This window comes from Salvia splendens, chromosome 21 (assembly GCF_004379255.2).
Source record: "Salvia splendens isolate huo1 chromosome 21, SspV2, whole genome shotgun sequence".
NCBI lineage: Eukaryota > Viridiplantae > Streptophyta > Magnoliopsida > Lamiales > Lamiaceae > Salvia > Salvia splendens.
The window spans coordinates 25,913,833-25,937,315 of NC_056052.1; the positions used below are offsets into that span (position 1 = coordinate 25,913,833).

Sequence of the window (23,483 nt, forward strand, 5' to 3'; positions counted from 1 at the left end):
ATTTTTCTTGCTAAATATTTATACTTGTAATTTTAATATAAAAATATGATATAGATGTGCACTAGAAAAAAAATCGGAAAGATAAAAACTAACTAACGAAACAACATACATTAGAAGAGAATCAAAATCTATTAAAATGTTAAAAAACTAAAATTATAAAAAGTGTCCAATTTTTTGGAAAAAATAGAAAAATGAATGAACGAAACATGCATTAGAAGAGAATAAAAATCTATTAAAATATTTAAAAACTAAAATTATAAAAAAAGTGTCCAATTTTTTGAGAAAAACATAAAAACGAATGATGTGAGTTGTGTCGGTTTTGAATCCAATTGAATATTTTAAAACGGAAAAAATAAATATATACTATGCATTAGATAGATTTCCCCTTTCAAAAGCATTTTAGAATATTTAAAAAGACAAGTAAATATATAAAAAATGCAATATTTGAAGATACAAATATGTAGGAAAATGAAGAAGGCGCTGGTGATGAGAATCTCACCCTGGTCTCCAGGGTGAGAGGCGGAGATAAATACCACTACACCACATATGCGAAGTTGTTTTAAGGGTACAGTTGTATCCCTTTGTTCCCACGTGGATCCTCCACTGCTAGCATGTTACCTTATTTAATACTCCATGGTTAATGCATTCGAATATACTACAATTTAAAAAAAGATAATATACATATTATCTATATTAATTATATTATGCTCTTAATATATTTTGGAAAATGTCACTAGAAAAGGTTTTATTTGAAGATTTATGATAAAATTACACATAATTTATATTTTAAATATGAGATAATTATGCAGATATCAAACGTAAAAGTTGCTTAATTTGTTTCCTAAAACATCAAATACTTCATTTCAAAAGTTTCAATGTAATATATATTATTTTGTTTTGTTTTATTTTATTTTAAATTAAATTAAATTAAATAATAATGAATTGATTTTAAACATTAAAATCCAATTATATATACAGTCTATGTACATTTATTACCACTAATGTCCTAAAAATAAAGACTCATACAGTTTAGTCCACTTCATATTAAAATTCCAATGTGTAGCAAATACAAAAAGTGAATTTACATTCCAACATTTATTGTTATGAAATTAAATTAAAATAATAGGATGGAGACTATTGGAGGATACGTCTATGTACGACGAATGTGATTAAAATACATTTACGAGTTTCAAAAATGAAATTTGGAAATTGAAGTACAAAGTCACCCATTTATTTTTTTAAAAAAATTGTGAAAAAATGAATTATTGGAGAATCCAACAAACATTCCTGTTTGACTGTTTCAGCGAGACTTATCTGATAAGCAGACGTACTTATCACCCAAGTTCAAATAAATAACTCTGATTCTGACACAGATACTATATGTTTTTGTAGAGTGAGAGAGAGCTTAGTTGTTTTCCTTTTTCTTCCAATCAAAAAGTAAGCATCTCACTGCTTTTTTTACTCACTTTCCAGCTTGTTTGATTTTCCATTTATATGGACTGTTTTTGAGTAAGAAAAGATTGAATCTTTGCCTTGATAAGAGTCATTCCATCATTTTTGTTTCATTTGATAATAGGGTTATTCTTGATTTTGGCGTAGATTTGATGAGAAACAATTTCAAAATTGTTGAACCCCCAACTTGTCTGATTTCAAGAAATTAAGGTAATGTTTTTTAATTTTTAATTTGTTTTTTGGGTCTTTCCTCTGTGAATTTGAATGCAAAAATGTGCCTGAATTTGACTATGTCTATATGTGCTTATGGGCTTTGTGTGTTTTTGTTTTATTATCATTCTTGTGCCTTTTTTGGACCATGTTTCCATTGTCTGATGTATACATTTGTCTGATTTCAAGATATTAAGGTCCATATGTTAATTTGTTTTGTGGTCTTTCCTTTTTAATTTTATGAATTAGGCTACAAAAGTGTGCTTAAATTTCACTCTATGTGCTTATGGACTGTGTGTGTGTGTGTGTGTGTTCTTGAGCCTTATCATTTTGGTGCCTTTTGGACTATGTTCCCTTTAGTTTATTTACACTCATAGATTAATATGATGTATAGCTTTGTCTGATTTGAAGAATTTAAGGTCCATATTTTGATTTGTTTTGTGGGTCTTTCCTCTAAGATTTAGGGCACAAAAATGTGCTTAAATTTGACTCTATGTGCTTATGAACTGTGTGTCTGTGTGTGTTCTTGAGCCTGATCATTACCTTAGTTTGGTGAGAGGAGAAGAATAACTTATATTGATATGTTGATGCAATACATTTTTGGCAAGTTGATTAGTTCTAATTTGGCAAATTAATCTTTTGATTGTGAAATTATTGCTTAATTTATAGGTTAGGTGACAGCTGCCAGCAATGTCGTCTCTTTGCAAAGACCTAATGTTCTTGATCATGCAGTTCTGTGATGAGGAGAATCTTAAGAAGACCGCACACATGTGAGTTGTTATGTTGGGCTCGTGTCATTCCACTTTTTTTTTCCGATTCGTATCCCATGTGTATACCTTCTGTAATAGGCTTGAGCAAGAATCGGGCTATTTCTTCAATATGAAGTATTTCGAGGAGCTGGTGCTGGATGGGAACTGGGACAAGGCGGAGAAATATCTCTCAAGCTTCACAGTCGTTGAAGACAACAAATACTCCACCAAGATATATTTTGAGATTAGGAAGCAAAAGTATCTCGAGGCCTTGGATAAGTAAGCTAGACGATGATGTTTTTCTCGAAATGTTGGCTTGTTTCTAACTCATTTGCATTTGTTTCGACAGGCACGAGTTTTCTATCGCCTTAGACATTCTTAAGAAGGATCTCAAGGTGTTTGCGCAGTCGAACGAAGAATTGTACAAAGAAATGGCTCAGCTCTTGGCACTAGATGACTTGAGGTATAATTAGGAGTGGAATAAATACAAAATAATATCATTAAGAATTTCTATAAAGGTTGATACTCTTATTTGGTAACATAACAGGGAAAATGATTCGCTTGCCCTTTATGGAGACGCGTTAACTGCTAGAAAAGGCCTCCTAGGTGATCTTCGGTCTGTCATCGAGGCAAACCCCCTTCTCCAAGGAAAAACTAGGTTTCCTCAAATAAAAAAGTCGAGGTTGAGGCGTTTGATTAACCAAAGGTGGGTAATTCCACTTTTTTTCGTGTAAAGTATGTGTTCATTTGGGGTGAAGTGGTTCTAATGTTACAATATGCAGTTTGAACTGGCAGCATGTGCTATGCACACGTCCTCACTCGCAACCGCACATCGACACCCTCTTTACAGATCATAAGTGTCCCGGATCCGATAATATGCAGGCTCAGTTGTGCTCGTTGGTAAGATTATTACTTTCTTCGTAGAGAAAGGCGTGTCGTTTCTCTATTAGACTTTTTGATTGAATTCTTCTGCAGCCGCCCTCACCTGTTGCAGTTGAATGGCCTCTCGAGAGAGACTCGTCAACTGATTCCCCCGTTACAATCAGGAACCATGAAGCTCTGTCCGACCAAGGTTGTCTCGTTGTAATTTTTTTCACTTTCATGTATCTGCATCAGATTTAGACCTAAATTTATACAACAAATTCGGTAACTGCAGCTTTAGCTGAGGAGGGTAGGCTCTTTGTCGGTGTAAAGGCAACGGAACATATAAACGAGGTACCTTGTAATCATGCTACGTATTGATTTACGCAGTCCTCATAGTGTTTGAACAATGAATGCAGGAGGAGGTCTCGCAGACGGTTATTTCCACCTGTTGTCAAGCTTCTCGAAATGAACCTCCTATCGAATTTCCTAGCACGGTCGAACGGGTTTTGGATATAGGCTCATTCATGACTAGCATTGATTTTCACCCTGTTCATGAGGCTCTGTTATTAGGTTGACAACTTAAATTTGGTAATTTTTCCCGTGATGTTACGTTCTAATCACTCGTGCTGCTGCTGAATCTATTCTTGTAGTCGGGAAATTATCTGGAGATGTGGAAATCTGGGACGTTGCTGCTTACGACAAGCTGTTCAGAAGAGAATTTGTGGTCAAGTCGTTAATGGTAAACATCATCTTTTTTCTCTCCTAATCCCGGCTTACTCGCTTGAGTAGATAGATTGTGAACAAAATTGTGTGTGATCAGGAGAAAATGGATAAAAATCACAGCATCTCCGTTAATCGTGTACTGTGGAGCCTTGATGGTTCTCTATTTGGTAAGCTCGAAAATTATATTTCCCCGAGCTAGTCAAAACGGTTAACTTAGAACAAAGTTTATCGATGACAGGGGTTGCATATTCGAAAAACGAGCTACATTTGTATGATAAAAATGGCAATTGCTTTGAGAAGAAATTAGAGGTATAGCTTCTGTTACTAATCATCCACGTGTTATGTTACATATACGCATTAGCGTCTCTAATTTATCTAACTTTTTTCTCTCCAGATCGACGCACATATTGGCAGTGTGAATGATCTAGCATTCTCTAAAGCAGATAAAATACTTGTCGTCGTAAGTTGTGGTGATGACAAGTTGATTAAGGTAATTTACGCAGCTATAAAGCTATTATGACGATTGACCTTTAACAATCTTCGATTTTTTTTATGTTTCTCTAAGGTTTGGGGTGCGGCAACTGGCGCTAAACTCTATACCTTTGAGGGCCACGAGGATCCCGTGTACTCGCTATGCCCTGGTTTGAAGAGAAATATCCATGTGAGAGTATACTCCTTATTACGTTGACCTTTTTTTACTCGTGCAAACGAGTGTGTTAATGCTCATCGTCTTTTTGTAATAAACAGTTCCTGTCTTCCATTTCCATAAGTGGAGAGATAAAAGTATGGTTGTTCGATAATGAAGGATCGAGAGTGACTTATTGTGCTCCCGATTCCTGTCGTACAAGAATGGCTTATGGCAATAAAAGGTGAATGATTGACCGGAGAACGTGTCTGTTCACATTAGTTGTGTATCTATGCTCTGATTTGTTTAAATTTTTAGGGTGTTTTTGTGTGGGACGGAGGAAAACGGAGAATCCTACGTTGTTGAATGGAATGAGAATGAAGGGAATATTGTTAGGAATTACCAGTTACTAAGCAAACGCTCTTCGGCTGTGGTTCAATTCAATACCTGCCTCAACCGGTTTCTGGCAGCTGGAGACGAGCATGTGATCAAAATCTGGGATATGGACTGCGACGAACTTTTAGCCGTCATTGATGCTGATGGTGGTTTGCAAGTAGGTTTCTTACACTTTGATGTCTTGAATCATTTTAAAGCTACTGCTAGACTTAATCGGGGTGTTTTGTTAGGCGAGGCCATATATTTGCTTCAGTAAGAAAGGGAATCTATTGGCTGTTTCTGCTGTTGATAGTCGAATCAAGATCTTGGCAAATGATTCCGGCCGTCGTTTTCTGCAAGAAGCCGCCTTCGATTTTGGTGATTCTGCTAAATGTCTAACAGAACCCTTCAGCAATGTCAGTTTCTAACAGAATCCTTTGTTAGTTTGTTTCGTGGCAACGAATTCTCTTCTAAATGCTCGTTCTCGTTCGTTTATTGTTCGCAGCTTTCTGTAGGTTCGCCGCCTTTCCCATGTCAAGGAGGTGCAGGAGGTACATCTTCGAACAATGTGGAGGCAACGAACGTTTCTAAAATCGTTGAAGTTACTCGCTGCCAATCCATGCTACTCACTTCTGAAGTCAAGACTAATCTGGTGTGTTTCACAGAGATGCCACTCTCGTATCACTGATTTCTCGTGATTTTAGTAACGTTTGATGGCTGCAGATACGGAGATTGGTGTACACGCACACGGGTAATGGCATTCTCGCATTAGCAGAAGACGGCACTCATCTACTGTGGAGATGGGCGAAGAGTGGCGAGGCAACGATGAAATGTGCCCCTCGGTTATGGCAGCCGAGGAGCGGATTGTTAATGACCAACGACCTTCCTGACAAGAGCAGGGATGTGGTCACGCCGTGCCTTTCGCTGTCGAAGAACGACTCTTATTTAATATCTTCGTCGGGGAGGATGATTAGTTTGTACAACTTGCTGGGATTCAAGGTAATACTACTAGTTGAGCGCGTATCGTTTCTAAACGACTCATCTTTGTTCGTCTCTTGTGATGTGAATTGCAGAACATGAGGAGTGTGATGCCATCACCGCCGGCTGCAACGTGCCTCTTGTTCTATCCACCGGACAACAACATAATAGCTATAGGCATGGATGACTCCACGATTCTCATCTACAATATACGCGTTGATGAGGTATTGCATCCCGCGCCAACGTCTACAAGTGCCACGAGAAACGTGCATTTCTTGATTTTCTTTGGTTTTGCAGCGGATAAGCAAGCTCGAGGGGCATTCCAAACGAATCAGCGGATTGGCTTTCTCGACCAATCTAAATGTGCTCGTTTCTTGTGGGGTCGATACTCAGGTTAGTCCTCTCTACACCTCCTCGTGCACAGAGGTGCGTGCGCGTTTTCTTGAAATGTTTTATTGCTTTCAGATTGTGCTGTGGGACTCTATCACATGGGAGAAGAAGAAAAGTACGGTGCTGCAGATCTCGGTCGGCTGGCTGGCATCGGACTTGTCAGAGACGAACGTCGAACTAGACAAGGATCAGCAGCACTTTCTGGCAGTGCACGAGACTCAGCTCGCCATATATGAAACTGCAACACTAAGACGTGTGAAGCAGGTTTTCTATACCTATACACTTCATCTTCATCTTCATCTTCATCTTCATCTTCATCTTCATCTTCGTATATATACATAAAAACCTCAAGATGATGATCTGGTTCTTGAAAAATCAGTGGACGATCGCCAACTTCTGCACTCACATATCCCACGCGACCTACTCTTGTGATAGCCGGGTGGTGTATGCTGCCATGAGAGACGGGATCCTCTTGATACTCGGTGCAGGAGACCTCGCCCCACGCCTTGAGATAGATCCGTCTTCGTACCTTCCGCCCCATCTAAGGTAACTCGGGACAACTTCCTAGCACCATTCAAGAATCTTGATCAATGTTTAACTCTCTTTTGTTGTGGGAATGTAGCTGTTACGTGGATCCGGTTGTTGTTGCGGCTCATCCACATAAACCGGAGCAATTCGCTTTGGGATTGTCGAATGGGGGAGTGGTCGTTATCGAACCCGAAGAGTCTCAAGGGCAATGGACCATCAAGAACCACCTTGAATCTTGAATCTTCTCAAGGCCAATGGAGTATATCAGTTTTGATGTTTTCTATTAAACCTACAAAGACGGATTTTCTTATTTAATCATATTGACTACAGTGTATCATTTTTTTTATTTTGAAGCAATATATTAATAAGTACTAAAGTAACTTCTTGATATGATGGAATGGAACGAGGAGAAAATGGAATGATAATTTCATTACATTCTTGTGCTTGGTAAGCACAAGGAATAAAAATGGAATTGAATTGTTATTCCTTGATTGATTCAATTCTTATATTTGGTAACTACAAATAATATAGGAATGGAATGGAATGAAATATGAATAATTCATTTGTTGATTTTACTAAAAAAAATTATTCAAAAAATTTTTTGCCAAATATTTTTCTTGTGTGCATATGCGGTGCCGTGTGTGTGCATTTGTGGTGGTAGTGCATATTTTTCTTATGTGTGCATGTGTGTGGTGTGTTATGTGGGCTTGTGTGCAGTTATTAAAAATTCTAAATTTTAGTTTTATTATAAATTTGAGATGATATTAAATTTTGGGATGGTACTATATAAGATAATATATTATACAATTTTATTAACATTTAAAATAAGAAGAAAGGTGAATGAAATGGTCATTCCTTAGCTAAATGGAAGGAATTGCTATTCTCATGTTGAATAGAATGGTGATTCCAAGTGGATAGTATTAAATATATTAAGTGAAGAGATAATAGAGTAGGAAATAGAGAATAAAGTAGTTAAATAGGGAAACGACTCTATTATGATGGAACGTCCCGTAGTGGAAAAATAACTCTACTGCTATAAAACGGAGGGAGTAATTGAGAGACAATTGTGAATTTTGAAAACTTCGTGATTTGATTAAACAATTACTTTAGTTGATGCCTATTTCAAATTTGTAACTGGGCTTAAGGCCCAAATGTCTCAACATTGACATATTACTACATTTTATAGAGCAAAATAGCTAATTAGTCGTCTCCTAAGCCAAACTGTCAGTTTATATGCTAAATCTCTGATTTCTAAATCTCAGTGAAAAAAGATTTCAACTTTATTATGCCCTTTTCTCCTATAATTTATTAACATTAAATAAAGCATTATATTTGAGATTTTTGGCCCAGAATTATTTAATTTCGGTCAAATAAATCTTGATTCCGTCAATACAGCTCATCTCTGCTAAAATAACCCCCTTTTCTGGGTCAAAAATCTCATCTTTATCGATTTGGAGGGAGCCCTTTTCACTCCTGAGGTGAGTGCGATTTCCTTTCTTGATCCTTTTATTTGGGTTTATGCTTGCTGTGAATCCCATTTCCTATTCTTTTTCGTTTTTTAATTAATTGTGTTTATGAAGCAAGAAAATGGCTTGATTCAGTTTCCAATTTGGTGATGTTTAATGTTGAATGTGGGTTTCTGCTTTGATAGATAGATAGTCAACCAAGTTAATCGGTTTTGAAGTAGATTTTCTCCAAATCAATCAAATGCTAATGAAAAAATTGATGTAATGTTATTTCCTATTATGTGCAATTTTGATCCAGTCATAATCTTGAATTTTCTTTCTTTCTTGCTGTAAATCAAATGTTATCTCTGGTTTGTATTTTGTTGAAATTCATTTTCAAAATTTGAGCATTCCTATGATCTGATGTTAAGTGGAGTTAACATAAATGGGGGTATTTTCTATTTTGTTGAAATTCTTATGAAAATTTTGTTGTAGGAGGGCTTCTTCTTCATCCTCTTCTATTGATTTTCAAGAAAGAGTTGAGAGAGAATGAAGATGGCGTATCTACCTAAGCGCTACACCATTGTCATCCTCACCTTCATCTGCACCTGTGTCTGCTACATCGAACGAGTCGGCTTCTCCATCGCCTACACCGCTGCTGCTGATGCTGCCGGGGTGACCCAGTCGAGCAAGGGCATCATCCTCTCGACGTTCTACTACGGGTACGCCTGCTCCCAAGTCCCCGGCGGCTGGGCCGCTCAGCGGATCGGGGGCAGGCGCGTCCTCCTCCTCTCCTTCATCCTCTGGTCCCTGACCTGCGCCTTCGTCCCGCTCGACCCGAACCGGCCCACGCTCATGGTCCTCGCCCGCCTCCTCGTCGGTGTGGCCCAGGGCTTCATCTTCCCTTCCATCCACACGGTCCTGGCACAATGGGTCCCGCCCCACGAGAGGTCGAGGTCCGTCTCGCTCACGACCTCAGGCATGTACTTCGGCGCGGCCCTGGGGACGCTCGTCCTCCCGACCATCGTCAAGCTCCGGGGCCCGCAGTCCGTGTTCGTCAGCGAGGCTGCTCTGGGCGGGATGTGGTCGTTGCTATGGTTCGCGTACGCCGCGGACCCGCCGCGCTCCGATCACCCGAAGGCGGCCGCTGCCGGCTTTGGCGGAGAATCATCGTCGCTCCCGACCAAGCTAGTCGACCCGAGTCGAGCCCCGAGGATCCCGTGGAAGAAGATCATGCTCAGCTTGCCTATCTGGGCTATTGTGGTGAACAATTTCACATTCCACTATGCTCTCTATGTGCTCATGAATTGGCTCCCCACCTATTTTGAACTAGGTCTACAGCATAGCCTTCAAGAAATGGGCTCATCAAAGATGCTGCCTTATCTCAACATGTTCCTATTCTCAAACATAGGTGGAGTGGCTGCTGATAAGCTGATCACCAGCAGGGCTCTGTCGGTGACGGCGACGAGGAAGGTTCTGAACACAGTGGGGTTCGCGGTGGCCTCGGCCGCACTGGTGGCACTTCCCCTGTTCAGGACGCCCGACGGAGTTGTGTTCTGCTCGTCGGTCGCTCTAGGGTTCTTGGCGCTCGGGAGAGCTGGATTTGCCGTGAATCACATGGATGTGGCTCCGAGGTATGCCGGGATCGTGATGGGGATATCGAACACTGCCGGGACGTTGGCCGGGATTGTCGGGGTCGACCTGACCGGACGACTCCTCGAAGCGGCAAAGGCGGCCGACCTCGATCTCACAGCACCGGAGAGCTGGAGGGCGGTTTTCGCTATCCCGGGTTTACTCTGTGTGTTTAGTTCTCTTGTTTTTCTTTTACTATCCACTGGAGAGAGGATATTCGACTGAGGCTCGTTCATTACTAATGCAGAATTCTTTTTCATTATTTACCTCTCTCTTTGTATAACCACAGAAAATAAAAGCAAAACAATCTTACTTGTAATGTTTGGAAATCTTGATTAATAGAATCGTCAACAAAAGCAAGTTGGAGAAAATAACAATGATCAATGCCATTATTCATTAAGTTATTGCCATAAATTAAAAGTGGAATTATCTTCTGCTCATTCCACAAATTTAAGCATCAACTTTGGCAGCAGCAGACGCATAACTTACACTGCTGTCCCTTGTGGATTTGCACTGGCTCGACTGCTCGTATCGAAGAAAACGAATCTTCACCTTCGTTGAGCTATTCTTCAACATCTAGTCCAATTCAAAACACCAAATGTGGTTAGGTATCGAGAAGTAGGCGAAAAAACACGAAAGCGTTGTAAAACAGCACGGAAAGAAACAGGGGAGGTGGAGATATTACGTGAAGGAAGACGCTAATTGGGTGTCGTCCGCATATAGTGTTGTCAGTCTCCAAGAGGTAGTTCTTGAAGGCATCCGGATCTCCGGTTTCTATTATATCCATTCCCATTTTGTCCAATGCTTCGATGGACTTGTGGATGGCGCCGTGCTTTTTATCATAGTGCGTATAGTTGAACCTGCACAAAATGGATCAGAAAGGAAAGCCAGCATTTTTACATTTCTATGCACAAGAGGTCGCCTGAGAGATATACCGGGAGCCCCAATGACAAAAATCTGAAGACACTGAGAAAAAATTTGTAGGGTCGTCCACATATTTAGCTAACAACCGGCCAAAGACAGCTTCATTTTCAGCACTAAGAGCACCAACCAAAATGGGAACAATCTTCACTGCATAGCTGCATCAAATTCATAATATGAGCCGAGAGCAAAGTAGCCAGAAATCGAGGTTTACCAAAATCCTACCCCTGAAATACTTTAGCTAAATAAGGCAGGTGCATTTCCATGCTATGTTCAGCCTCGTCTACACGAAGATCCATCATTTCAAACTTTCCCGTAGCTTTTAGCTCCTCATTTACTGGCAAAAAGGTTAAGCAGATACTAATTAAAGGAGGAATGTTATAGCCAAAACTACATCATGTGACCGTACGCAAACCTATGGAATGCCTCACAACACATAAACCTAACAGTTCGAAAACAGAAGATAATAGTTCAATTAATAATTCATCATTGAGGTAAATGTGAACCTTCCCCGGAATGGAACATAGAAGATAAGAAATTTTTCTCTAATTTTTGTCTCCTTGCTGTCCTACACTTGTAACTGCACAAATTGCTTCGACAAGCCTACACTATCCAGCTTTCATAATACAAAATTAACATGTGCTTGCTACCAGTAACATGTGCTTGCTACCAGTCATTTCTTTTCCGAACAATCCTAGTAGTAGCAATAAGAATAATACCTTCCTGATCAATTGGTAGGTCGCCTATAGGCGTCTTGTAGACTGTAGCTTTTGAAAGCGCACATTTTGGAGTGTAATAGTGATGGGACGGCCCAAGAAGAAATATCCTAGTGCTGCGAATCAGATAACGTTTCACAATCTTCAGACTCAAAGAATTACATAGAGTCGAACAAGAGATGCAATACTTGGATATGTATCATGAAAACCTACATGTTAGAAGGATCAATGTTTCCAAAAGCATAGGCTGCTGCACGGCCCGAATAAGAATAACCTGCATGACTAAAAGTTAAAACACAAAATCAGAGCTGCGTCATCATCTCATATGTGCCAAGAATGAACAGTTCTGAATTCTGGCGACTTACGGCGCAATCACACCTCTTACATCGGAATTTTTGGGCAGCCCGGCAGCTCGGAGCCAGCCATCGAGCTCCTCAGCTAATTCTTTAGCTGGAGATCAGAGACAACAATGACATCAGACCTTGTGCCAAAACAAATACTATGTCAAAGGATTTGCAATCTATTCTGATCAACAATTTCTCTATATAAGCATTCCTCAAATCAACCAACTTTTCAAGAAAGCAATAAATCATCCATGGATAATGGTATAGCATCAAAATAGCATACATAAATTTTAAGACCGCGCCACAGTTAACCCAATCCCGAGACCTGAGTCCTTAGTCATCGGGCATTTAACAACTCTACAACAAGGCCAACACATTCACACCAAAATAGCAGCCTATTGTCACACACTCATATCACTACTTACAAAAATCAAACAACATAACTCAGCCGAACTTCCTCGATGAACTCGATTGGAATTTGGAATTACTTTAACAGAAAAAAATTGTGTTACACCAACAATCAGTCACTTCCATCCAAATTCAGGCAAAAAAGCACAAAATCATCCCTTTTTCCCCTTTCTATGTAAGCTTTTCAATGTGAGTGAACTCAATCGATGTTTCAGCAACGTAGAGACAAAATTGGGGGAATCTGAGCTCAATTAACTATTCGAAGATCAAGGGAGAAATTAGGCGAACTTACGGTTGTCGGTGTACCAAGAGCCAGCGTGCGAAGGTCTCCTAATCTTGTCCATGGCAGAAAAAGCCCTAATGCAAATACAAATTCTCTGTGATTTCACTGTGAATTGTTGCAGGATTTATCTGAATTGAAGAGTAGATTCTCACGCAAAGTGCATCAATCTTGACACATACACCTTTACTCAATTTTATGCAGAAGAATTCATAAAAAATAGACTTTTACTTTAAATTATAAATAGAGTACTAAAATAATAATCTAGGACACTGAAAAATACTACTACCAATAATTTTGCATTATGATTATATACCCTGATACAATATAGTTAGTTTATTGGTTTTTAACAAGAGATATCTCATTTAAGTCTATTCCAATAAAAAAGTTATACAAGTAGTATTTTAATTTATTTTTAAAGTAAATTATTATGAATTAATTAAATTTTTTTCTCTCGATACTTTAAGGGATTGTCGGTTTACAAGATTATACTCATGATTAAGTTCATAAGATTGAATTTTACAATTTAATCCTATATAGATAACCACGTGATAATTAGTCATAGCCATCTATATAGGATTAAATGGTAAAATTCAATCTTATGAACTTAATAATCTTATGAACCAGGCCATCTAAACCCTAAATAATCTCACAATGTAATCCTAAATGGATTATCATGTGATAATTAGTCATGACAACGAATGATACCTGGATAGTACTTTAGTACATAACATTTTTCTTTTTCTATTACTATATTTAACTATTTTGAAGCGTTATTCTATTTTAAACTTGTACATTGTTTAATTTATTTTTGGCTTGTTTTCGTTTCTTCAAAACAATTGACTATATTTGCCATTAGAAACTTAGAAAATTACAATTATTCATTAAGTATTCATAAAATTTTAAAAAAATCATAAAAATTGATATCCAAATCTATGCAATTTGATGACCAGTGAACCCCAATTAGTCCCAAATACAATGAAAATTTTCAATCTGGAGACAATAAAATACCGAATATTTACAGACTCCACTAGACTCACTTCAACTTCTCTTTTATTTATTTGATTTTGGTAAAGAAATGATGAGATGGATATCCATGATATATGGACTACTCTATTGGAGGTGTTCGGTTAGTAAGATTAAATCTCATGATTAAATCTGTATCATGTTTGATTCATAAGATTGAACCCTTCAACTTAATCCTAGATGGATAGTCTCATGATAATTAATCACAGCCTCCCCCCTCCAACTAAAATAATCCAACAACTTAATCCTAAATGGATAGTTTCATGATATTAGTCATGGCAACCGAACGCCACCTATAATGCCAATGCCAAGGATAACAATAAGATACAATAATAATTGGAAATTTATTGATATCCATGATGTATACGGAGTATTATCAATACCAAGGATAACAATGAGATACAACAATAATTGGAAATGTCCAAAAAATTCCACATACATATGAGATGAGTTCAACACAGGAATAAAGGCAAAAGGTAAAGGTAAGAAGATGCCAAGCTTTAAAATCTAGTAACCCAAACAAATGCAATCTATTATATACCCACCCACAAATACTTTACAATTCAATCCAATTTCTATATGTATGCTCACTCTCTCTCTCTCTCTTTCTCAACATCTCTACCCAAAAACATTGAGACTGGACCAGGCCCTTTAGATGGTGGAGCCAAACAACAAATCAAAAACTTCGCAACTAAACCAACAAAACAGACACAATATTGCCACGAACCGACGGGCAATTGAGACACTGAAGCGTGTTTTTCTTCGCTTCGACCAAACTGAGAAGACCCACAACAACAACTATCTGTCACCTGCAAGAAGAAATGGCAATTTTCATTAGCTTATGAAAGTAACTTTCCTCAACTACAAAGAATTGTTTAAATGAATCTTGACATAGTTTTGGCTAAACAAGCTATCATCTAATGGTTAAAGTTTTTGTGCATTTCTAAACAAGTTCCCATCTCTCAACAGCCTTCAGTGGCAATTTCAAAGGACAAAATCAAGAGAAATAAAAAAGCACTTTATGGTCGATTATCGCGTATTTAAGAATCGGCCCAAGTCCTCTTGGCATTATGTCAAATCGTAAATTTGAAACATCTTAGCTTTTTTTCCAAATCAACCATCCCTTTCACACCTAGCTCTTATTAGAAACCTATTGTTCATTCTACAATGGAGCAATCAATTCACACCTTGTATCATATATTAAATGCAGCATTTGAGGTGCGAACGAAATAGAAAAGAGCATATGTAGATGTCGGATGTAAAAAGTTAAGTCTACAGCATCAACTCACCTAAACCTCTGGGAGTATACAAGCAACCACATGGCACTTAGAAATGATTCTGATGCTATTGCCTTCTATTTAATCACCAAGATTATGCAAAGATAACTCAAAATTCTCCATAAATGAATGAAGAGCGTCGTCTGAAAAGTGGTTCCATGTAGGTAGACGTCACACCAGATCGCCACGCATCAGAATCATACATCTCGTTCCAAGCTTGTACTAACTCATCGACCTTGAATCCTACATTAAGCAAATAAGAGGGTAAGGATGAGCACAGCCAGGTGCAAGAACCTTTTATGGAAAAAGGCAAACAAGCAACAATAAACCATATTCTACCTTCTAAAGCAGTTTCATTCGAGCAATGATTCTTGATCATTACAGCAATATCCGTTGCTGATGCTCCTGCTAGTTCAAACTTTTCGACTGCAACCTCAAGGCATTCTTCCCAAGATGGTAGAGACAACTTATATTCCACAACAGAACGCTCATACAGCATTGTACCCCACAAAAGATAAATCTGGGACCTCATATTTGTAGCTTGCTCGGAAGCTTCATCTGCTGAGATATCTTTAAATAAACCACCCAAACCAAATTTCTGAAACAAAGCCTTATCTTTTTCATATTTTGAGAGTCCATTAAGGCGCTGTTCTTCCATCTCTTCCCAGATTTGCATCCCTTTCTCCATGCTATCCTCGGCCTTGTTATATAATTCCAGTATCTCTGAAGACGGGCCTATCTCCAAGTCGGACTTGCTCCCAAGTATGTAATACCATGAAAGCTTTGCTTGTTCGAATTGCTGCAGGCCAAGTGCAAGATACCCTTCATAAAAGTCTGGCTTGACTTTTAGAGCTTCCTCGTACTTCAAGACCGCCTTCGTGTATTCCTTTTGTGCCCAATCATAAGCATCTTTAACCTGCGTCAGGGAGGATTCAGGGGATTCAGATAAACTATCTTCAGCCGTAACCATCCTCTTCCTTGCCTTAGACAAGTGAACATTTCCCCAGTTAAACAAGGCTAAAGCAGTTAACTCCTGGAACTTGGCTGCAGCTATGTCGAATAATTCTTGTGAATCTTCACTTGTAACAGTATCTTCCAGTGCTTCTGAATATAATTTCATCCCCATATCATGAATATCCATGTAAGAATCACAGTCAAACCCGACATGACTCTTGAACAGCCTCGCAAAGTGAACGATCCAATCCTCGATACAAGTTGGCCCTCTGCCGCCTGCGTGAATGTTCTTTGTCACCACCAATGGTTCCTGATGGCCTTGGCCCAATGCTTCTTCGATGCCTGTTCCTTCATAAACAGGTTCTTTGTCAGGACTAACTTCAGCAATGTACAGTCTCAAATATCCTTGACGATCAGCCAGTCCCTCAGCTACCCTCAGCTCATCAGTCGTGGTGATGGTAACCAAATCACCTTCTTGATCCTTATACTTGATCAGCACACCCTTCAAACTGGGGAATCTGTCCACAACTATATCCCTCACCAGTCGAGCCCCACAATTCACAGGCAACTGTGCCCATCGTATATCCTCACCATGAACCAATTTCACCGACTTCATAACTACTTTCTCTTCCTTAACACTTCTTTTCTCCTCTACAACCACCTTATCCTCTGTTTTCTTTTCCACAACTTCACTCACATTCTTCACCTGAGGCTCCACAACAGTCTTCTTTTCAAACTTATTGTTTTTCTTCCTTTTCCCTTTCTCGTTGGCAACCCTCCTGTGAACAGGTGCAGGCAGAGGTGGGGGTGTAGGTGTTGTGGTAGACTCAACAACCTCCTTGTCTTCGATCTGAAGACCACTTTTCTCAATCCCCCTCCTCACATTCTCAGCAATCTCCAACGCGGTGGTGTTATTAGGCTCCATGCTCAACACACTATTCACATCTCTCAGCGCCAAGTCGAGCCTATTCATAGCATCATAACACCTTGCCCTCCTCAGCAGAGCCTTGCTGTACTTGGGAGCTACTTGAAGCGCCAAATTGCACTCGTTCACCGCCCTCGGATACTCACCAATCCCCATTCGCATGTAACAAGCTGCCATGTTAGTCCGCAGCGACGCCACATCAATGTGATTCGGGGGCAGCAATTTGAGGGCTTTCTCGTACTTCAACATGGCGCCCTCGTGGTCGTGCCTCTGGTACAGCTTGTTCCCTTCTTCCTTCAACTCCTGAGACATGTTGATGAAAATGGCGGTGTCCTCGTCGAAAGCCGCCGCCGCCTTCGGGCTGCGCTCCGTAGCTTTGGCGGTTTCCGATTTCGACCCTATCTGGAATTTCTTCCTAGCAGTAGTAGGCTTTCCCATATTCCTCCACTCCAACAACAAACAATCAAAAGCTCAATGAAAAACCTACCTTAAAACACTTCAAATCAAATCAAATCAATCACAAATGACGGAATGCTTCCAAAAACAATCCTCGGTCAATAACTAGAAAACAACAGCAAAATCAATCTCCACAATCGATAATTAAATTAAAGCACAAAGCAATAGCAGAAACTACAGTTAAATCAAATTAGAAGAGCCTGAAACAATCCAAAAATGGAATAAAAGCGCATACCTCGGGAGAAGGGAGCTTTTAAGCTGATAATCGGTTAATGGAGATGTGAAGAATATGGGAAAGGCGAAAATTTAAGCCTGAAAACAAAACAAGGAAGCAGCTGAAAAGGATTTATGGGAAAGGCGAAGAAAAGGGATGTTTGTCATAAATTTCCAAATTCCACCTTCCCTCTGTCTAGGGTTTCTTAATTTCCTCTGGGTGGTCGCCTCCTCTCTCTTTTTAATTAATACTCCCTCCGTCCCCGAATAAGAGTCACTAATTTCCATTTTTAACCGTCCCCCATTAAAAGTCACTCTTCATATTTACCATAAATGGTAGTAGGCCTCACGTTCCACTAACTCACTCCACTCACATTTTATTATAAAATCAATATAAAAATATGAGTCTCACATTCCATTAACTTTTTCAACCAACTTTTCTCTACATTTCTTAAAACTCATACCCGGTCAAAGAGGATCCTAGACGGAGGGAGTAATAAATTATATTCGAATTGCGTCAACGGGTCCAGAGTTACGCGCCAGCCCATTATTCGATTATTGAAATGTGGATTATTCAGCTTCAATCTCATATTAACAATACAGAAAATATATTGACATAGATTTTATCAAGCTTATTTTGATTTAATAGTATAATATTAATTTAACTAATGGAGTAGTAGTATTTATTTATAAGAAATTTTTGGACTTTTTTTTTACTTTATTGCGTATGTTCTTCTTTCTTCTCCAAATCAATCTTTTGCCATTTTTTTATTTCTTTCTCAAATTCCAGTCTTTCTTAGTTGTTCAAACTGGTTTTCGTTTGCATTGATTAGTAGAGCACAGAAGACGATTTCGGATAATTTCAACAAATTTTACATTATTATATAAACAAGAGAGATTATATGTTAATTTCATTACGGTTTTTTAATTGTTTATATTTTATTTTGCTTTTGTGAGCGTTTTGTACTCCTATTATATAAAAGAAATACTACAATAATTATACACCCAAAATCACTAAGAAATTATTTGACTTGTACTTCTCATTTTTAAATTGTTGCCTATTACATGGTACTATGAAATTGTTTGTGAATTTCATGAAGGGCTTGTTTATTTGTTAGAAAAATAATGTTATTAGGAATTAAAATTTCGTGGAATATGATTATGAAATATGATTCAATCGATTACTTATTATGTGTTTGGAAATATAAAAAAAATTGTTACAATTTTAAACTTATTTCAATCAATTTAATTCGATTAACTAATTTACATAATTCTTAAAGATGGTAATCGAGAGAGGTGGAGAAAGATTGGTTAGTCATTTGATAGGAAGAAGTGTATAGAGAAATATTTCAATGTTTGTTTTCCATATCTTTCAAATGTTCATTCACCCTAGTATTTATAGGGTGAATGAGAACATTCTAGTACACCAATAAATGTAGTTGGTACTTTACAACACTTAGGAACTCTACACTACTTAATGTGGGCGGCATATTAATGTGGTCTTCTTTTCCAACACATGTCATCTTCTTTTCCAACACTCCCCCTCAAGTTGAGTAACGGTATCCCCGATACTTAACTTGCCAATGAATTCTTTGAATTTTGTAGGACTCAACGCCTTGGTGAGAATGTCTGCCAGTTGTTCCTCAGATCGGACAAATGGGAACTCAATAATTCCGCTTTCAAGTTTCTCTTTGATAAAGTGACGATCGACCTCCACATGTTTGGTCCTATCATGCTGTACGGGATTTTCTGAAATGCTAATTGCAGCTTTATTGTCACAGAAAAGTTGACTCCTCCGTGTCGGTGGGAATCCAATTTCTGTTAATAATCTTCGAAGCCAAAGTATCTCCATAAGACCGCTCCTGATCCCTCGGAATTCAGCTTCCGCACTTGACAAGGCAACCACTTTCTGCTTCTTACTCCTCCACGTGACTAAATTGCCCCCAACAAAGGTAAAATACCCTCCAGTTGATTTTCTATCGACTGGATTGCTTGCCCAATCTGCATCTGTGTACCCATCAATTTCCAAATCTTCCTTTTTCTCTAGGAATATCCCATAACTAGATGTTCCTTTTAAGTATCTCACAATTCTCGTGACAGCATCCATGTGATCTTCTTGAGGCTGATGCATGAATTGGCTCACAACTCCAACGGCATATGCGATGTCTGGCCTGGTATGAGAAAGGTAGATGAGTTTTCCTACTAGCCGTTGGTATCTTTCACGATCTGTAGGTTTAGCTCCATCTACAATTTTCAACCCATGGTTGGGTACCATTGGAGTTTCAGCAGGCTTGCAGTCAAGCATACCTATTTCGGTGAGCATGTCAAGTATATACTTCTTCTGCCTTAAGAAGATTCCGTGCTTGGATCTCAACACTTCGATCCCAAGGAAGTACTTCAAAGCTCCTAAGTCCTTCATTTCAAATTCTTTGAAGAGATTCTCTTTCAAATTCTGGATTTCTTCAATATCATCTCCTATTATGATCATGTCATCAACATAAATAATCAAGCATGTCATTTTTCCATTCCTTTCTTTCAGAAATAGTGTGTGATCTGAATGGCTCTGTTTAAAGCCATGTTTGAACATTGCCTGACAAAATCTTCCGAACCATACTCTGGGTGATTGCTTTAACCCATAGAGGGTCTTTTTCAATCTGCATACCTGCCCTTTTCCAAATTCTTCGTACAGACCTGGTGGGACCTCCATATAGACTTCCTTGGTCTTCTCAAGTTCACCATGAAGAAAGGCATTTGTCACATCCAACTGGTATAATGGCCATTCTTTGCATGCAGCCACAGAAAGAAGAGTTCTTACTGTATTTAGTTTGGCCACCGGGGAGAACGTTTCCTCATAGTCTACTCCATACACTTGAGTGTATCCTTTAGCAACCAATCTTGCCTTGTATCTCTCGATTGAACCATCTGCACGTCGTTTTATGGTGAAGATCCACCGACAAGCTACTGGTTTCTTTCCCGGAGGTAGAGTACATATCTCCCATGTTTCATTCTTTTTCAGGGCATCAATCTCCTTCTTCATGGCTTCCCTCCAGTGCTTGTGTTGCATTGCCATCTCGAAGGATTGTGGAATCTCTTCTTCTTCATAGAGAGCAGCTTCAAACGCTCTAGCCATTTCAGTAAGGTGTCCCTGGGTGAAATTTGCAACTGAGTACCTTGATTTTCGTCCTTTCCAGTCTGGAGAATATCGTCGAGGAGGAATGCCCCTCGTACTCCTGTGGGGTAATCTGCCATGTCCTGTCTCTTGTTCTGTAGGTGGCTCTTCTGTATCACTTATATTTTCCCTGCCACTGTTAGCAATTTCGGGCAGAGTACCAATGTTGGGATCAAAAGTTTTTACCTCGGGTCTCAAAGACTGGTTCGATAGTTTGGCTGGGTCCTGAGGCGACATGTTCTGTTCATGAGGAATTGGCGCTGTTGGACTCTCAATTATGATAGGATTTTCCTCCCCCTGAATGGTTTCTCCCCATAGAGGTAGCCAATTGAGTGCGTCACTATTCGGGTTACCTGGCTCACTCTCCCCCTGACCACTAGATTGGCTATAGAAATATTCACTTTCAACGAAGTCACAGTTCATAGTTACATACATGCGATCTGTTGATGGGTCATAACATCTATACCCTTTCTGATTTTTTCCATACCCCAAGAAAACACATTTGACAGCACATGGTGAGAATTTATCGCGATCATTTTTGGGTATGTGAGCAAAGACAGTGCAGCCAAAAACTTTGGGTTCAAGAATGAGAGAAGAGGGAATTGAGTGTTTGTTAGAGAATACCTCTAAAGGGGTTTTGAAGTTTAGGATTCCTGTGGGAAGACGATTTAGGAGGTAAACAGATGTGGCTATGGCTTCAGGCCAGAAGGTTTTAGGGATGTGGGATTCTATCAGAAGTGCACGGGTGATCTCCAAAATATACCGGTTTTTTTCGCTCAGCCACCCCATTTTGTTCTGGCGTGTAGGCACATGTTGTTTGGTGAAGGAGACCTTTTTCGGTAAAGAAGGTTTTCATGCTAGAGTTCACATATTCTCTCCCATTATCAGATCTAAGGACTTGGATTTTGGTGTTGTACTGGGTTTGGACAAGGTTATAGAACTCAGTGAATTTTCCAAAGACTTCTGATTTTGATTTCAAAAAATAAATCCAAGTCATACGAGAAAAATCATCAACAAAAAGCAAAAAATATCGAAATCCTTGACCCCCGGTAACGGGCGCAGGGCCCCAAACATCAGAGTGAACTAAAGCAAAAGGAGTTTTTTCTCTAGTTTTGTTCAATTTGAAGGAATGTCTATGACTTTTAGCCAAAACACACGTTTCACAATTCAAAACATATGAAGAAGAAACTAATTTGGGAAAGAGTAAACGGAGATATCCTATAGATGGGTGCCCTAACCGACGGTGTAGGAGCCATATCTGTCTTTCATTCAGTCCACGACTTAGCAGTGCAGTACTATGTTGGGCGATCTCATCAACGTAGTACAGTCCATGTCGCTCAGTGCCACGCCCAACTATCGTTCCCGTCTTGATATCCTGTAACATGCAAAAACGAGGCTGCATTAGGAGTTTGCAGTTAAGTTCTTTCGTGACGTGACTCACAGACAATAATTTGTGGGACAAGGACGGAACATAAAGACAATTGGAGAGACGAAGGGTTGGTGATATATATATAGTTCCTGCCCCTTCGACCTGTGCTAACTCCCCACTGGCTGTTTGGACAAAAGGTTTTTTTGATTTGGATATATCTAAAAAATCGGATTTATCGAATGTCATTGTGTCAGTTGCACCACAATCAAAAATCCAATGGGAGTCTTTTGGTCCTATTTTTGAGGATGACGAATATGCCAGAGCTTGGACCAAGTTTGTATATGGTGTGGAAGGTGGAAATTCAAACTTTCGGGTGTGATTGTGCATTTTCCGAAAGTTGGGGAAATATTTGGAAATATTGTGATTTTCTGGGGTGGGTTTTTGGAATTCAGGTATAAGTAGGGGTGGGGTTTCGAAAATATTTGTGGGGTGGGGTGTTTTATAGGATTGATGTGGGATTGGGGGACTATTTTGCAAAATGAGTGTTCTTCTCCTAAAAAACCCTAGCCGTCCCCCCCTTTCACTCTCCCGCTCCATTTCTGCTCCCACACCCGTCGACTCCCTCTCACGGTCGGCCTTCCCAGCCGAGATCGGAGACCGGTGGTCACCGGTCCCTCCTTCCCCCTCATTAATTTTACCTTCCATCCACGTTTGAGTCGATGCAATTGATGCTTTGGCCACGTTGACTTGGTTTGCGCCGCCTCCGCCACCCCCTGGTGCTGCGCCGCTGTTAGGGTATTGTGGTGGTGGAGTGACGACGTTGCCGCCGCTGGATGAGGGATTGCCGAAGCCGCCGGTGCCTGTGGAGTTGCCGAAGCCGCCGCCTCCGCCGTTGACCGTGGGTTTGCCGAAGCCGCCCGCCGGTCCTCCGGTGTAGGTGGCTCGGTCTCCTCCGATCAGAATGGCGGCTGCTGCCCTTCCATTCCCGGTGCCACCTCGTTTTCCACTTTGGCGAGTTCTCTTCATCTCTTGCCACCATTCGGGGTATCCGTGGAGGTGGAAGCATGTATCCCGTGTGTGTTTTTTTCCTCCGCAGTGTGAGCAAATAAGCTTGTTTTTGTCTTCATCTTGTTTTCGATTTGGTGGGAATGGTGTGCAGATTTCCGGTGGGGTTTGCGCCGCTGGAGTTGGGCGGTTTCTGTGGAAAGCTCCTAGGCCGGCTGCGATTCCAGATGAGTCTGGTTCGGGTTTGAGAACCTTCTCATTGACAGCTTCCCTTCTCACCATACCATATGCTCTGCGAACAGATGGCAACGGATCTGTATTTAGTATTTCCCGTCTGATCTTGTCGTATTTGTCGTCTAAAGCCCATATGAATTGGTAGAGTCGATGCCTCTGTGTATGTTTGTTGTACTTCTCGATGCTTTTGGGGCTTTCCATGGGATTAGGATCTC

General features: G+C 39.8%; 4 protein-coding genes across 8 annotated transcripts; 2 read left to right on the forward strand and 2 right to left on the reverse strand.

Moving 5' to 3' along the window:
* Positions 1-1,399: 1,399 nt before the first annotated feature.
* Positions 1,400-7,274, forward strand: LOC121784964 (topless-related protein 4-like). Its single transcript, XM_042183255.1, has 25 exons — positions 1,400-1,437; positions 1,577-1,662; positions 2,332-2,432; positions 2,511-2,690; positions 2,761-2,874; positions 2,956-3,117; positions 3,194-3,311; positions 3,387-3,483; positions 3,568-3,626; positions 3,692-3,845; positions 3,926-4,014; positions 4,096-4,165; positions 4,237-4,307; positions 4,393-4,488; positions 4,564-4,659; positions 4,746-4,867; positions 4,942-5,176; positions 5,250-5,414; positions 5,504-5,650; positions 5,722-5,997; positions 6,072-6,200; positions 6,274-6,369; positions 6,442-6,630; positions 6,746-6,912; positions 6,989-7,274. The coding sequence occupies exons 3-25, from the start codon at positions 2,353-2,355 to the stop codon at positions 7,131-7,133; spliced, it is 3,057 nt and encodes a 1,018-aa protein (XP_042039189.1). The 5' UTR covers positions 1,400-1,437; positions 1,577-1,662; positions 2,332-2,352; the 3' UTR covers positions 7,134-7,274.
* Positions 7,275-8,170: 896 nt separating this feature from the next.
* On the forward strand, positions 8,171-10,342 carry LOC121785516 (probable anion transporter 5). Its single transcript, XM_042183971.1, has 2 exons — positions 8,171-8,372; positions 8,835-10,342. Exon 2 carries the CDS (start codon positions 8,889-8,891, stop codon positions 10,194-10,196), a length of 1,308 nt encoding a protein of 435 aa, XP_042039905.1. The 5' UTR covers positions 8,171-8,372; positions 8,835-8,888; the 3' UTR covers positions 10,197-10,342.
* On the reverse strand, positions 10,281-12,845 carry LOC121785517 (protein MEMO1-like). Its single transcript, XM_042183972.1, has 8 exons — positions 12,653-12,845; positions 11,974-12,058; positions 11,822-11,890; positions 11,612-11,724; positions 11,118-11,229; positions 10,907-11,050; positions 10,657-10,831; positions 10,281-10,547 (listed from the first exon to the last, which is right to left on the reverse strand). The coding sequence occupies exons 1-8, from the start codon at positions 12,702-12,704 to the stop codon at positions 10,422-10,424; spliced, it is 876 nt and encodes a 291-aa protein (XP_042039906.1). The 5' UTR covers positions 12,705-12,845; the 3' UTR covers positions 10,281-10,421.
* A 1,210-nt stretch (positions 12,846-14,055) lies between these two features.
* Positions 14,056-17,700, reverse strand: LOC121784802 (protein PHOX1-like). Of its 5 annotated transcripts, none has more exons than XM_042183040.1 (4): positions 17,514-17,700; positions 15,283-17,305; positions 14,956-15,186; positions 14,056-14,475 (listed from the first exon to the last, which is right to left on the reverse strand). In XM_042183040.1, the coding sequence occupies exons 2-3, from the start codon at positions 17,258-17,260 to the stop codon at positions 15,053-15,055; spliced, it is 2,112 nt and encodes a 703-aa protein (XP_042038974.1). In that variant the 5' UTR covers positions 17,261-17,305; positions 17,514-17,700; the 3' UTR covers positions 14,056-14,475; positions 14,956-15,052. The 5 variants fall into 5 exon arrangements, with proteins under 5 accessions (XP_042038974.1, XP_042038973.1, XP_042038971.1 ...); XM_042183039.1 differs by having other exon boundaries at positions 15,283-17,309; XM_042183037.1 differs by having other exon boundaries at positions 15,283-17,318.
* Positions 17,701-23,483: the final 5,783 nt, after the last annotated feature.

Excerpts from the sequence above, each read along its gene's own strand:
- LOC121784964 (XM_042183255.1), top strand. The coding sequence starts at position 2,353 with ATGTCGTCTCTTTGCAAAGACCTAATGTTCTTGATCATGCAGTTCTGT. Across the intron at positions 4,015-4,095 it reads TTGTGGTCAAGTCGTTAATG|GAGAAAATGGATAAAAATCA; the intron begins GTAAACATCATC and ends GTGTGTGATCAG. Across the intron at positions 4,489-4,563 it reads GTGATGACAAGTTGATTAAG|GTTTGGGGTGCGGCAACTGG; the intron begins GTAATTTACGCA and ends TGTTTCTCTAAG.
- LOC121785516 (XM_042183971.1), top strand. The coding sequence starts at position 8,889 with ATGAAGATGGCGTATCTACCTAAGCGCTACACCATTGTCATCCTCACC.
- LOC121785517 (XM_042183972.1), bottom strand. The coding sequence starts at position 12,704 with ATGGACAAGATTAGGAGACCTTCGCACGCTGGCTCTTGGTACACCGAC. Across the intron at positions 11,891-11,973 it reads GTAAGAGGTGTGATTGCGCC|TCATGCAGGTTATTCTTATT; the intron begins GTAAGTCGCCAG and ends TTTAACTTTTAG. Across the intron at positions 10,832-10,906 it reads TTTTGTCATTGGGGCTCCCG|GTTCAACTATACGCACTATG; the intron begins GTATATCTCTCA and ends CATTTTGTGCAG.
- LOC121784802 (XM_042183040.1), bottom strand. The coding sequence starts at position 17,260 with ATGGGAAAGCCTACTACTGCTAGGAAGAAATTCCAGATAGGGTCGAAA. Across the intron at positions 15,187-15,282 it reads GAATGAAACTGCTTTAGAAG|GATTCAAGGTCGATGAGTTA; the intron begins GTAGAATATGGT and ends TGCTTAATGTAG.